General features: G+C 53.8%; 1 protein-coding gene across 3 annotated transcripts in view; it reads left to right on the forward strand.

Annotated features, from left to right (window-relative positions):
• LOC132206952 (uncharacterized) overlaps positions 1-13,599 on the forward strand; it is a 259,139-nt gene that overhangs the window by 20,368 nt on the left and 225,172 nt on the right. For all 3 annotated transcript variants that reach the window (XM_059642063.1, XM_059642062.1, XM_059642064.1), the window contains one exon: positions 8,983-9,144. In XM_059642063.1, coding sequence (XP_059498046.1) covers positions 8,983-9,144 — 162 coding nt within the window. The remainder of the gene's footprint in view (positions 1-8,982; positions 9,145-13,599) is intronic.

A 13,599-nucleotide genomic window follows, 5' to 3' on the forward strand; every position in this document is an offset into this window, starting at 1 on the left:
TGTACGTTTCCTGGCTGTAACCGTACCAGGAAGTTCAAGAGTTCAGTGAAATGATGCTTCATTATTAGCATCAACTTCATCAGGAATACACCACACAGAAAACATTTCCCGAATTCGTGGACAAAGTTGGATCAATGGTTGTTTTAAATTTGTTCTCCACTATGGAAAGTGGAGTGTTTCTCATTCGAACTGTGTATTGTGAAATAGTGGTTAGCTGCTGCTAGTTGTAAGTTATTATTTCATTAACATGAGAGTTCAATATTCCAGCCATTGGACCTTGCATTGTTTTCACTATTATTGTGGTTAACTCATGTGTTTCTGTTTAAAGTGGCATTTGATGAATGCTCGTGGACATTGTGCACAGGGAGTAAGCAATTTAAACTCCTTTAAACACTCTACATAGTCACTTAATTCGTTGCATGGGTAAACCGAATGAGAAAATATATGTACTAATTTATATTTGTGTATATAATATTTATACATATAATTTTTATATATTACATATATATAATATTTATATGAATATATTTGTGTTGGTTGCATTACCCGAAACACTACTCGGGTAGTGTCTCCCACCCATCCTCCTCCTCGAAGCAAAAAAAAAGTTTCTGTGCGACAGAAGGTAACTAGTTTATTTTTTATTCTTTATTTTAAACAGTCTCTTTGGGAATTTAGAATAATGGGAACGGAGGTCAGGGCAGTTGAATGCTCCTCCTGCAGAATGTGGGAGGTAAGGGTCACCACTAGTGTCCCTGCTGACTACATCTGCGGGAAGTGCACCCAACTCCAGCTCCTTGAAAACCGCGTTAGGGAACTGGAGCTGGAGCTCACAGGGACTGGCCCCGCAGCCATGTCCCGCGCACTGTCCCGCTCACAGCGTATTGCCCCCAGCTGCCCTGACCCGCTGACAGGGACCTGCCCTCGCAGCCCTGACCCGCTCACAGCGACTTGCACCCCGCAGTCCTGTCCCGCTCACCGCGTACTGCCCCCCGCAGACGTGTCCCGCTCACAGGGCCTGGGCCCTGCAGCCCTGTCCCGCACACAGCGTACTGGCCCCCGCAGCCGTGTCCCACTCACAGGGACTGGAGCCCGTAGCCCTGAGCGCTCATCGTGACTTGCCCCCGCAGCCCTGACCCGCTCATCGTGACTTGCCCCCGCAGTCCTGTCCCGCAGCCAGGGACTGGCCCCCGCAGCCTGGGACTGGCCCCCGCAGCCCTGTCCTACTCACAGCGGATTGGAGCCGCAGCCCTGTCCCGCTCACATGGTATTGCCCCCCGCAGCCGTGTCCCGCTCAGAGGGACGGGCGCCCGCAGCCCTGACCCGCTCACAGCGTACTGCCCCCGGCAGCCGTGTCCCGCTTACAGGGTCTGGCCCTCGGAGCCCTGACCCGCTCACAGCGTACTGACCCTGCAGCCATGTCCCGCTCACAGCGACTGGCGCCCGCAGCCCTGACCCACTAACAGGGACTTGCCCCCGCAGCCCTGACCTGCTCACAGCGTACTGCCCCCCGCAGCCGTGTCCTGCTCACAGAAACTGGCCCAAAAGCCCTGATCTGCTCACAGGGACTGCCCCCCGTAGCTGTGGCTCACTAACAGGGACTGGCCCTCAGCAGCCCTGTCCCGCTCACAGCGCACTGCCCCCCTGCAGCCCTGTCCCGCTCACAGGGTCTGGCCCCCGCAGCCCTGACCTGCTCACAGCGTACTGCCCCCCGCAGCCGTGTCCTGCTCACAGAAACTGGCCCCAAAAGCCCTGATCTGCTCATAGCGACTGGCCCCCGCAGCCCTGACCCGCTCACAGGGACTGCCCCCCGTAGCTGTGGCTCACGAACAGGGACTGGCCCTCAGCAGTCCTGTCCCGCTCACAGCGCACTGCCCCCCTGCAGCCCTGACCCGCTCGCAGGGACTGGGCCCTGCAGCCCTGACCCGCTCGCAGGGACTGGGCCCTGCAGCCCTGACCCGCTCGCAGGGACTGGGCCCTGCAGCCCTGACCCGCTCGCAGGGACTGGGCCCTGCAGCCCTGACCCGCTCGCAGGGACTGGGCCCTGCAGCCCTGACCCGCTCGCAGGGACTGGGCCCTGCAGCCCTGACCCGCTCGCAGGGACTGGGCCCTGCAGCCCTGACCCGCTCGCAGGGACTGGGCCCTGCAGCCCTGACCCGCTCGCAGGGACTGGGCCCTGCAGCCCTGACCCGCTCGCAGGGACTGGGCCCTGCAGCCCTGTCCCAGTCACAGCGTACGGCCCCCCGCAGCCGTGTCCCGCTCACAGCGGACTGGGCCCCGCAGCCCTGTCCCGCTCACATGGTATTGCCCCCCGCAGCCCTGACCCGCTCACAGGGCCTGGCCCCCAGCAGTCCTGACCCGCTCACATTGTACTGCCCCCCGCAGCCGTGTCCCGCTTACAGGGTCTGATCCCCACAGCCCTGACCCCCTCACAGGGACTGTCCCCCGCATCCCTGACCCGCTCCCGGACTGGCCCCCGCAGCCCTGTCGCCCTGACAGGGACCAGGCCCCGCCGCCCTGACTTGCTAACAGCGGCCTGGGCCCCGAAGCCCTGACCCGCTCACAGCGGCCTGCCCCCGCTGCCCTGACAGGCTCGCAGCGGCCTACCCCCGCCGCCCTGACCCACTCACCGCGGCCTGGGCCCCACAGCCCTGACCCGCTCACAGCGTACTGCCCCCCGCAGCCGTGTTCCGCTCACAGGGACTGGCCCCCACAGCCCTGATCTGCTCACAGGGACTGGGCCCCGCGGCCCTGTCCCGCTCACAGCGTCCTGCCCCCGCAGCCATGACCCGCTCACAGGGACTGGCCCCCGCAGCCCTGTCCCGCTAATAGCGTATTGCCCCCCGCCGCCCTGACCCGCTCACAGGGACTAGCCCCCGCAGCCCTGACCCGCTCACAGGGACTCTGGCTCCGCTGCCCTGACCCGCTTGCTGCGGCCTGGGCCCCGCAGCCCTGTCCCGCTCACAGCGGCCTGACCCCTGCGCCTTGACCCGCTCACAGCGGCCTGCCCCCGCCGCCCTGACCCGCTGACAGGGACTGGGCCCCGCAGCCGTGAGCCGCTCACAGCGGCCTGGGCCTAGTAGCCCTGACCCGCTCACAGGGACTGGGTTCCGCAGCCCTGACCCGCTCACAGCGGACTGGGCCCCGCAGCCCTGTCCCGCTCACATGGTATTGCCTCCCCGCAGCCGTGTCCCGCTCACAGGGACGGGCCCCCGCCGCCCTGACCCGCTCGCAGCGACCTGCCCCCGCCCTCCTCACCCGCTGGAGGGACTGGGCCCCGCCGCCTTGACCCGCTCACAGCGGTCTGGGCCCCGCAGCCCTGTCCCGCGCACAGGACTGGGCCCCGGCACCCTCTGCCGCTCGCAGCGACTTGGCCCCATCAGCGCTGTCCCGCTCACAGCGTATTGCCCCCGCAGCCCAGACCCGCTCGCAGCGGCCTGCCCCCACCGCCCTAACCCCCTCGAAGCGGCTTGCCGCCGCTGCCCTGACCCGTTTCCAGGGACCGGGCCCCGCAGGCCTGACCCGCTCACAGCGGCCTGGGCCCCGAAGCCCTGACCCGCTCACAGCGACTTGCCCCTGCAGCCCTGACCCTCTGACAGGGACTGGGTCCCGCAGCCCTGTCCCGCTCACAGGGACTGGGTCCCGCAGCCCTGACCCGCTCACAGCAACTTGCCCCCTGCAGTCCCGACCCGCGCACAGCGATTTACTCCGCAGTACTGTCCCGCTGACAGGGACTGGCCCCCGCAGCCCTGACCCGCGCACCGGGACTGGCCCCCTGCAGTCCTGACCCGCTCACAGGGACTGGCCCCCTGCAGCCCTGACCCGCTCACAGCAACTTGCCCCCCGCAGCCCTGACCCGCTCACAGCGACTTGCCCCCCGCAGCCCTGTCGCGCTCACAACGACTTGCCCCCCGCAGCCCTGACGCGCTCACAGGGACTGTCCCCCGCACCCCTGACCCGCTCGCAGGGACTGTCCCCCGCACCCCTGACCCGCTGACAGCTAATTGCCACCGAAGCCCTGTCCCGCTCACAGGGACTGTCCCCCGCACCCCTGACCCGCTGACAGCTATTTGCCACCGCAGCCCTGTCCCGCTCACAGGGACTGTCCCCCGCACCACTGACCCGCTGACAGCTATTTGCCACCGCACCCCTGACCCGCTCACAGCGATTTGCCCCCGCAGCCCTGACCCGCTCAAAGGGACTGGCCTCCGCAGCCCTGACCCGCTGACAGCGATTTGCCCCCGCAGCCCTGTCCCGCTCACAGGGACTGTCCTCCGCAGCCCTGACCCGCTCACAGGGACTGTCCTCCGCAGCCCTGACCCGCTCACAGGGACTGTCCCCCGCAGCCCTGACCCGCTCACAGGGACTGGCCCCCGCAGCCCTGACCCCCTGACAGCTATTTGCCACCGCAGCCCTCACCCGATCACAGGGACTGGCCTCCGCAGACCTGTCCCGCTCACAGGCACTGTCCCCCGCAGCCCTGTCCCGCTGACATGGACTGGCCCCCGCAGCCCTGTTCCGCCACAGGGACTGGCCTCCGCAGTCCTGACCCGCTCACAGCGACTGGCATCCACGGCCCTGACCCGCTCACAGGGACTGGCCCCCGCAGCCCTGTCCCGCTCACAGGGACTGGCCCCCGCAGCCCTGTCCCGCTCACAGGGACTGGCCCCCGCAGCCCTGTCCCGCTCACAGGGACTGGCCCCCGCAGCCCTGTCCCGCTCACAGGGACTGGCCCCCGCAGCCCTGTCCCGCTCACAGGGACTGGCCCCCGCAGCCCTGTCCCGCTCACAGGGACTGGCCCCCGCAGCCCTGTCCCGCTCACAGGGACTGGCCCCCGCAGCCCTGTCCCGCTCACAGGGACTGGCCCCCGCAGCCCTGTCCCGCTCACAGGGACTGGCCCCCGCAGCCCTGTCCCGCTGACATGGACTGGCCCCCGCAGCCCTGTTCCGCCACAGGGACTGGCCTCCGCAGCCCTGACCCGCTCACAGCGACTGGCATCCACGGCCCTGACCCGCTCACAGGGACTGGCCCCCGCAGCCCTGTCCCGCTCACAGGGACTGGCCCCCGCAGCCCTGTCCCGCTCACAGGGACTGGCCCCCGCAGCCCTGTCCCGCTCACAGGGACTGGCCCCAGCAGCCCTGTCCCGCTCACAGGGACTGGCCCCCGCAGCCCTGTCCCGCTCACAGGGACTGGCCCCCGCAGCCCTGACCCGCTCACAGGGACTGTCCCCCGCAGCCCTGACCCGCTCACAGGGACTGGCCCCCGCAGCCCTGACTCGCTCACAGGGACTGTCCCCCGCAGCCCTGTCCCGCTCACAGGGACTGGCCCCCGCAGCCCTGTCCCGCTCACAGGGACTGGCCCCCGCAGCCCTGTCCCGCTCACAGGGACTGGCCCCCGCAGCCCGACCCGCTCACAGGGACTGGCCCCTGCAGCCCTGTCGTGCTGACAGGGATTTGCCCCCTGCAGCCCTCTCCCGCTCACAGCCACTTGCCCCCCGCAGGCCTTACCCGCTCACAGCGACTTGCCCCCCGCAGCCCTGACCCGCTCTCAGCGACTTGCCCCCCGCAGCCCTGTCGCGCTCACAGGGACCGGCCCCCGCAGCCCTGACCCGCTCACAGGGACCGGCCCCCGCAACCCTGACCCGCTCCCAGGGACCGGCCCCCGCAGCCCTGACCCGCTCCCAGGGACCGGCCCCCGCAGCCCTGACCCGCTCCCAGGGACCGGCCCCCGCAGCCCTGACCCGCTCCCAGGGACCGGCCCCCGCAGCCCTGACCCGCTCACAGGGACCGGCCTCCGCAGCCCTGACCCGCTCACAGCGTCTTGCCTCCCATCCCTCTTACACAGGTCACCCCTTGCTCAGAAATGGTCCCAATTATCCATGAACCGGAAATCCAGCCCCCTGTGCCAGCTCCTTAACCATGCATTTTCATCTCACCTATCTTTCTCTGACTTAACTCACTAACATGTGGCACTCGTGGTAACCCATAAATTATTACCCTCTCGGTCCTGCCTTTCAGCCTCTTTGCTAACTCCTTGTACACAGTCCGCAGGATGTCATCCCTCTTTCTGCCTATGTCATTGGTACCCACGTGCACAGTGGCCTCTGGCTGCTCACCCTCCCCCTTAAGAATTTCTGGCACCCAATCAGAGATGCCCTTGACCTTGGCAGCAGGGATGCAACACGCAGCCCTGGTGATTCAAATGTGGCTACAGAATCTATGCCCCCAACGAATGAGTCTCCAACCACATTCGCTCACTTGGATTTGCCTGACCCTGTCCCACAGCAGGGTGGTTGGTACCATGGACCTGGCTACTGCTGATTGTATAACTGACCCAGTTTAGTTTTAGATCAGTGTTAACCTTGGTTTCGTGGATAGCCAAGCACCTGAGTCGTCTACAGTACAGGAGAAATACATTCTTCAGCTCACGGATTCTGTGACAGTCAAGGACAAGCACTGAATTGTTCTAACCTCATTTCCAACACCTGGCCCATAGCCTTGCATGGCTTGGATAGCACTTGCACGTTTAAAAAAAAAATAAATGTAAGGATGATGTGAGGGTAAGGACATGGAATTTTTTTGATGTGGTCATATTCTCTCTTGTTGGAGCTGATTGCTGCTTAGCACTTGTGTGGCGCAAATGTAACTTAACCTTTATCAGGCCAAGCCTGATCGTTGTCCAAGTCTCACTGTATTTTCTCACCGTTGACTTCACTGTTGGGCCTAACCAACATTTTGTACATACCCTGCCTATTCTGAAACTCTATCACTTAATATTAAGTCTAATAAAGACAAGTATCCAATGTGCCTTCCAAACCACTTCAACGACCTGGTCCATTACATTGTGGGATCAACAGGCATGCACATCAAGATCCTGAGATCCCTCTGATCATTGGTGCTTGTGAGGTCCCTATGATTCATCATGGGCTCCAAAATCTGTTTGTGCTGTGTCACCTGATCCTTATCCCGTTTGTCCTTACATGAAATAATGTTCACAAACGCTTCTCAAAAATTCTTCCCAATCCTACTTTTTGTAATCATGATACAAGTGAGCATAAAACTTGGAACACGACAGCAACAGGAATGTGCCCTTTGGCCCACCATGTTGGGCCAAACATGACAACAAATGAAATAATCCCTTCTGCCTGTCCTTGATCCATAGTCCTCCATTCCTTACCTATTCGCGCACTTAACTATAAGTCCCTTTTAAATGCTTTCATCGTATCTGCATCCACTACCACCCCGGGCACTGTATTCCACACTTTTAACATGCTCAGTGTGAAATATTTGCCCCTCACATCTCTTTTGAACTTCCCCCCTCTCAGCTTAAATGCATGCCCCCTAATAGTGGACACTTCAACTCCGGGGGAGAAATTTTCTGACCGTTAGCTGTATTTATGTATCTCCTAATTTTATAGACTTCTATCAAGCCTGCCCTCAGCTTCTACTGCTCCAGAGAAAATGAAGAGTTTTTCCAGCTTCTCCCTCTCGTTCATACCCTCTATTCCAGTCAGCATGCTGGTAAATCTCTTCTGCACCCTGTCCAAAGCCTGCACGTCCTTAGTGTAATGTGGTGGCCAGAATTGAATGCAATACTCTGTGTGGTCTCACCAAAGTCTTGTAAAGCTGCAATGTGACATCCTGACTCTTGCACTGAGTTCCCCTATGAATAAAGGCAAGCATGCGATATGCCTTCTTGACCACCCTATCTACTTGTGTGGCTACTGTCAGGGAGTTATGGTCTAGGACCCCAAGATCCCTCTGGACATCACTGCTGTTTGGGGTCCTGCCATTAACTGTGTATCCCTTTCCTTAACACTTGGTCTCCTAAAATGCAACACCTCATGCCTGCCCAGATTAAATTCCATCGGCCATTTCTCCGCTCGTGTTTGCAATTGGTCTGTATCTTGCTGTGTCCTTTGTCAACCTTCCATGCTGTCCACAAGTCCACTGGTCCTTATATCATCTGCAAACTTAGTGATCCCCCATCTGCATTTGCAACCAAGTCATTTACACATATCACAAACAGCAGAAATCACATCGATGCGGAACACCACTTGTCACTGAGCTGCAGCCAGAAAAACAGCTTTCCACCACTGAGACGGCAAGAACTGCAGATGCTGGAATCAGAGTTAACCAAGTGTGGAGCTGGAGGAACGCAGCAGGTCAGGCAGCATCAGAGGAACAGGAAAGCTGACATTGTTGATGCTGCCTGGCCTGCTGTGTTCCTCCAGCCCTATACTGTGTTATCTTTGTCAGCCTTCCACAGCTACCGTCTGCCTTATATGGGCAGGCCAAGTCACCATGGATCTCATGGATCTTAATCTTCTGGATGAGCATACCATGAGGGACCTTCTTGAAAACCTTCGTAAAATCCATGTATATGTTATCAACTGTTCGATCCGAATTGATCACCCTTGTCACCTCCGTGAAAACTTCAACTGACTTGGTAAGACATAACCTGCCTTGCATAATACCATGCTGGCTGTCCCTTATTAGCCCATACTTTTGAGACATGAGACACTCACCAGTCTGTAGTTTCCTGGAAAGTCCCTGTTTTCCTGCTTGAACAGAGGAATGACTTTATCCACTCACCAGTCTCCGCAACCCCTCCAGTGCCTGGCAAGGATATCAGATCCTGTTGAAAGTGGTGTGTTGATGCATTTGTGTCATGATTGTGTTTTGTTTCAGCCCTAACATTGAAAGCAGTGTAAGAATGTCTTTGTGCAGCAGGCGAGGTGTGATGAGACTGAGCCTTGATACAATTGCAAGATGTTGAAAATTTGCCATTATTTATGAAAACAGTGATAAATTTCCATGATCAACATTTCTGTTACACTGCAATGATTATCCCGTAGCATGTAAAATCAGAAAGATACGATAAAATGAGACTGGGTCATATGCAGGGAGAATGTTTGCCTTTCATGTCTATAGAAGTAGTGAAATATTTCCGTGAATCTAAAAGTCACTTTTCCGTTCATTGAAGGACACAATCATCGCCTTGGAAGCTTCATCACGATACTACTTTGCATTTCTGAAGAGGGAAGAAGAAATCAACATGAAAATTCAATTCCATGGTTTTGGAAGTCCCATTGAGAACACGATTCATTTGCGCCGGCATAATGCTCTGACCGAGAAAGAATTGAAGGTGAGTTTGTAGTTTGGAAGATCGCAGCAATTTATGCATCAACTTCTTCATCGATAATGTTCCATTGCTTTCAAACTACATTTTCCACTCTGCAAGATAATAACTGTGAGAACAAGCAACAGCATCGGTAGGTGGTCTATGGGGAATGCAATGTTACAAAACCCGATCCATTCAACAACATATTTCAGATATGTCAACAAATTAAATATTCCAGCACAGGATAAAACAAGGAAGATGAGAGTGAGGAGGCAATAGCTCTGATGACAAAAGAACAGAAATTTACCTTTATCCATTCGAGCAAAAAAGCAGGCACGCAAATAAATAATCATCTAACAATGCACATGTGCAACGGAGGCTACAGGGGGACTAAAAATGCCGAATTGTTGTCATGCGTATTGCTGAAAGGATGATTGAATCTGTAGTAAATTTGAAGAAATACAGATGATGCATCTCAGGATGTTGGAGGAAGAACATTTATGGACTGAGGCAAATTGTATTGCCCTTTTCAGGAGTTATTGGGTTCATAATGAATTGAAACACTTCCTTCTGTGCTGAAAGCTTTAGTTTAGTTGCAGCTGGATGACAATTTCTGTTCCTGGTAGTATTTAGCAAACTGTTAAAAGTGAATGTCACTGCACAGAATTCCAAACATGACTCCAATCAGTAGAGAAAATATCCAAGGTGTGTGATGAGTTGTATCCTCTCATGTTGAACAGCGCAGCGACAGATACAATGGAGGCACTGATGATAATCTTCCAAGAATCCTTAGATTGTGGAAAATTCGCAGAGGATTGAAAGATGGTGAACATAACACCATTATTACAAAGATACTTGGACAAAATAGTAAGCAAGTATTGCCAATTTAGGTCAACCTGGGTAGATGTTCATGCCGGCAATGAAAGATGAAATAACAGGGTACTGAGTGTGCTATAACATCCTACAGAGTGAACATCCTTTCATAACGGGGAAATAATACTTGACAAACTTGCTACAGTGCTTTGAGAAGGAAACAAACATTACTGATGAAGGACCACCAGTTGATGTCGTACATTGAGATTTCAACAAAGCATTTGATAAGGTACAGCTCGTAAGGTGTCTCGAAGGAAAAGAGCCCGTGTGTTCAACGGTAGTATGTTCGGATGGACAGAGGACTGCATCGTTAATAGAAGTAGAGTTGTAGCAGCAAGATGGTAACTGACAAGTCATGTACAGCCACAGAGCGAATGCTGCGGAGGCCGTACACCTCATGTTGACTGGGTTGATTTCGGAAATGGCGGAGGGGATTGCTATGCTTAGGAAAGTTGGGCAGGCAGGGACTACGTTCATTGGCGTTTTTAAGATTGAAAACAATCTTATGTTTTCGCCATTTAAGATTCTTAAGAGGCTTGATAGTGTATATCCGTAGAGATTACTCCCATTTGTGAAAGATTTTACGACCAGAGGCCACATTTTCAAATTGGTTGCCCATTAATTCAGGGAAGAATTACTTCTTTCAGGTTGCAGCAATTTATTGAACACTTTAGCCAAGAAGGTTTTAGAGGTAATGCCATTAATCATATGCTAGGCTGTAACGGCCAGGTTAATTTTTAAATCAAGAAACAATGATAATGAGAAAAGGGTTGAGGCCTGAAACGTCAGCTTTTGTGCTCCTGAGATGCTGCTTGGCCTGCTGTGTTCATCCAGCTTCACACTTTGTTATCTTGGATTCTCCAGCATCTGCAGTTCCCATTATCAGTGATAATGAGAAAAGGGTAGTCTTTACAGTGGAAGATACTTCAAGGATCCCCTTATTACTAAAGAACACAGGGAGGAATTAAACACATCACTACCACACCATCACTACCATGAGAAAAGTAGCAGTAGACAATCTAATGGAGTGAAAGCAGATTGGACTCTTTGCCGTGATGGTTTACTTTCTAAGATTCTAAACAATGAGCTTCAGAGTCGGTGTCTGCTTTGACTGTAATTTCCCAAAAAGGTTTAGATTCCAGAGAAGCATCTGAGGGCTGGAAAACTGCTGATGTGACATCCCTGTTTAAAAAGGAGAGAGGCAAAAAGAAGATAACTACAACCGAACCAGCCTAACATCTATTGTTGGAAATATGTGGCAATCAACTATGAAGAAAATAGTAGCAGAACATTTGGAAAATCAGAATCTAATCAAACAGAATCACCATAGCCTGATGAAAGAGAAATTATGTCTGGCTAATTTGTTTGGGTTTTTGGAGGAAGTTTTGGGAGGAGAATTAATAGAGGAAAACCAGTAAATGTGTTGTGTTTGGACTTGGAGAAAGCATTGAGAATGTACTCAAAAGTAATAAGCTAAGAGCTGAGGTTTTGAAGGTAGTATATTGCTATGGATCAGTATACTTGGCACGTTCTGGAAGGAGAGATCACATCTCGAGTGAAATGCACCTAGTGAATATATATTTTGGGGAACTTGGTGGCAATCCGGTAAGTCAGTGCAGAGGGTAAGAGGTGCCATTTGCTTGCTTTTTTTGCCTGATAGTTCGTAAGCATTTTTTTTGAGACAGTGTGAATTGAAGCCAGAATCAGGGACCGAGAGGGTGAACCAGGTTCATTGGTTGGTGATCGCTCCTGGTTTAAGAATCTATTATCGGTAGCTTTCAGATTGAAAGTAAATCGGAGAAATATTTACAGGCTACAAACTAAAAGACCAGAATGTTTTCAAATCAAATTAAGAGCGAAGTAATTGAAATGGAGATGGCAGGCCAGATGATGATTTGTACCTACATGACGGGCGAGTGGTCAGGCCCCATACTCCAGCTTAGGTTTGATGAACTGGAATCTCAGTTTTTACCAATCAACAAATCATGTCGGGGACAGTTACTGGGGAATGCTGTGCTTCAGGAGGCAGTCACACACCTTAGATTAACTAGCTGAAACTTGGTCAGTGGCCAATGACAAAGAACAGGGCAGGTGGAAGGTTTCAGGATGTAGTGCAGAAGGAACCTTGGCCTTTGATCTTATCTAACAGGTTTGAGATTCTTTCTTCCTGTGTGGATGAGAGTGCAGGGTATAGGGAAGATGAGTAAACTGACTGTAGCACTGTGGTACAGGGGGACATTGAAGAGGGAATAAAAAGTGAAATGTAGTTATAATCAGAGGTAGTATAGTTAGGGGAATGAACACTGTTCGTTGTGATGAGGATCGAGAGTCTCGAAAGTAGTGTTGCCTGTCTGGTGCCCAGGTTCAGGAGATTCCATCTCGGCTACAAAGGAACTTGAAGTGGGAGGAGTAGAAATCCAGCTGTCGTGGTCCACACAGGTACCATTGATATGGAAGAAAGAGGAAAGAGGTTCTCCTGAGGGATTATGAGCACCGAGGTGCTGAGGTGAGAAAGCAGAACCAGAATGGTAATAATCTCTGGATTATTATCTGAGCAATTTGGTTTATTATGTTTCATTGGTACATAATGAATATTGTATGTACATGCAAATGGGCAAGTTGGTAATGATGCAGTCCGCAGACCTGGAGGATAATAACACTGTCCTTCAATCGCCCACAATGCCCTCTGCAAATTGGTAGAAAACAAAAATTTCTATAAAATTCATCTCTCCTCCTGTCAGTCGATCAAAATTAATTCAGGATTTTGTACAGGCCAATAAGCGTAAGATTACACGGGCCTAAACAAAACTACTGGCTCATATTAGTTCAGGAAAGTGAAAGGGCAACAATAGAGGTAGGAGGAACTGCAGATGCTGGAGAATCTGAGATAAGAAGGTGTAAAGCTGGATGAACACAGCAGGCCAAGCAGTATCATCCGGCTCTACACCTTGTTGTCTCAGATTCTCCAGCGCCAATTTTCTGAAGTAGGGTCTCGTTCCGAAACATCAGCTTTCTTGCTTCTCTGATGCTGCTTGACCTGCTGTGTTCATCCAGCTCTCCACCTTGGGCAACAATAGAGTATGTTTTTAGTCACTAGATATGTTACGTGGGTTTGTCTTCCTTAGGGTGGACAATGGGATGCAGTGACTGAGGACAATGGGATGCAGTGACTGAGGGCAATGGGATGCAGTGACTGAGGGCAATGGGATGCAGTGACTGAGGACAATGGGATGCAGCGACTGAGGACAATGGGATGCAGCGACTGAGGACAATGGGATGCAGTGATTGAGGACAATGGGATGCAGTGACTGAGGGACATGGGATGCAGTGACTGAGGGACATGGGATGCAGTGACTGAGGGACATGGGATGCAGTGACTGAGGGACATGGGATGCAGTGACTGTGGGAAATGGCATACTGTGACTCAGGGTAATGGGATGCAGTGACTGAGGGGAATGGGATGCAGTGAGTGTGGGAAATTGAATACAGCGTCTGAGAGATACGGGAAACAGTGACTGATGGAAATGGGATGCACTGAATGTGGGACATGGGATGCAGTGACTGAGTGAAATGTGATGCAGTGACTGAGTGAAATGTGATGCAGTG

Source organism: Stegostoma tigrinum, chromosome 44 (assembly GCF_030684315.1).
Source record: "Stegostoma tigrinum isolate sSteTig4 chromosome 44, sSteTig4.hap1, whole genome shotgun sequence".
Taxonomy (NCBI): domain Eukaryota; kingdom Metazoa; phylum Chordata; class Chondrichthyes; order Orectolobiformes; family Stegostomatidae; genus Stegostoma; species Stegostoma tigrinum.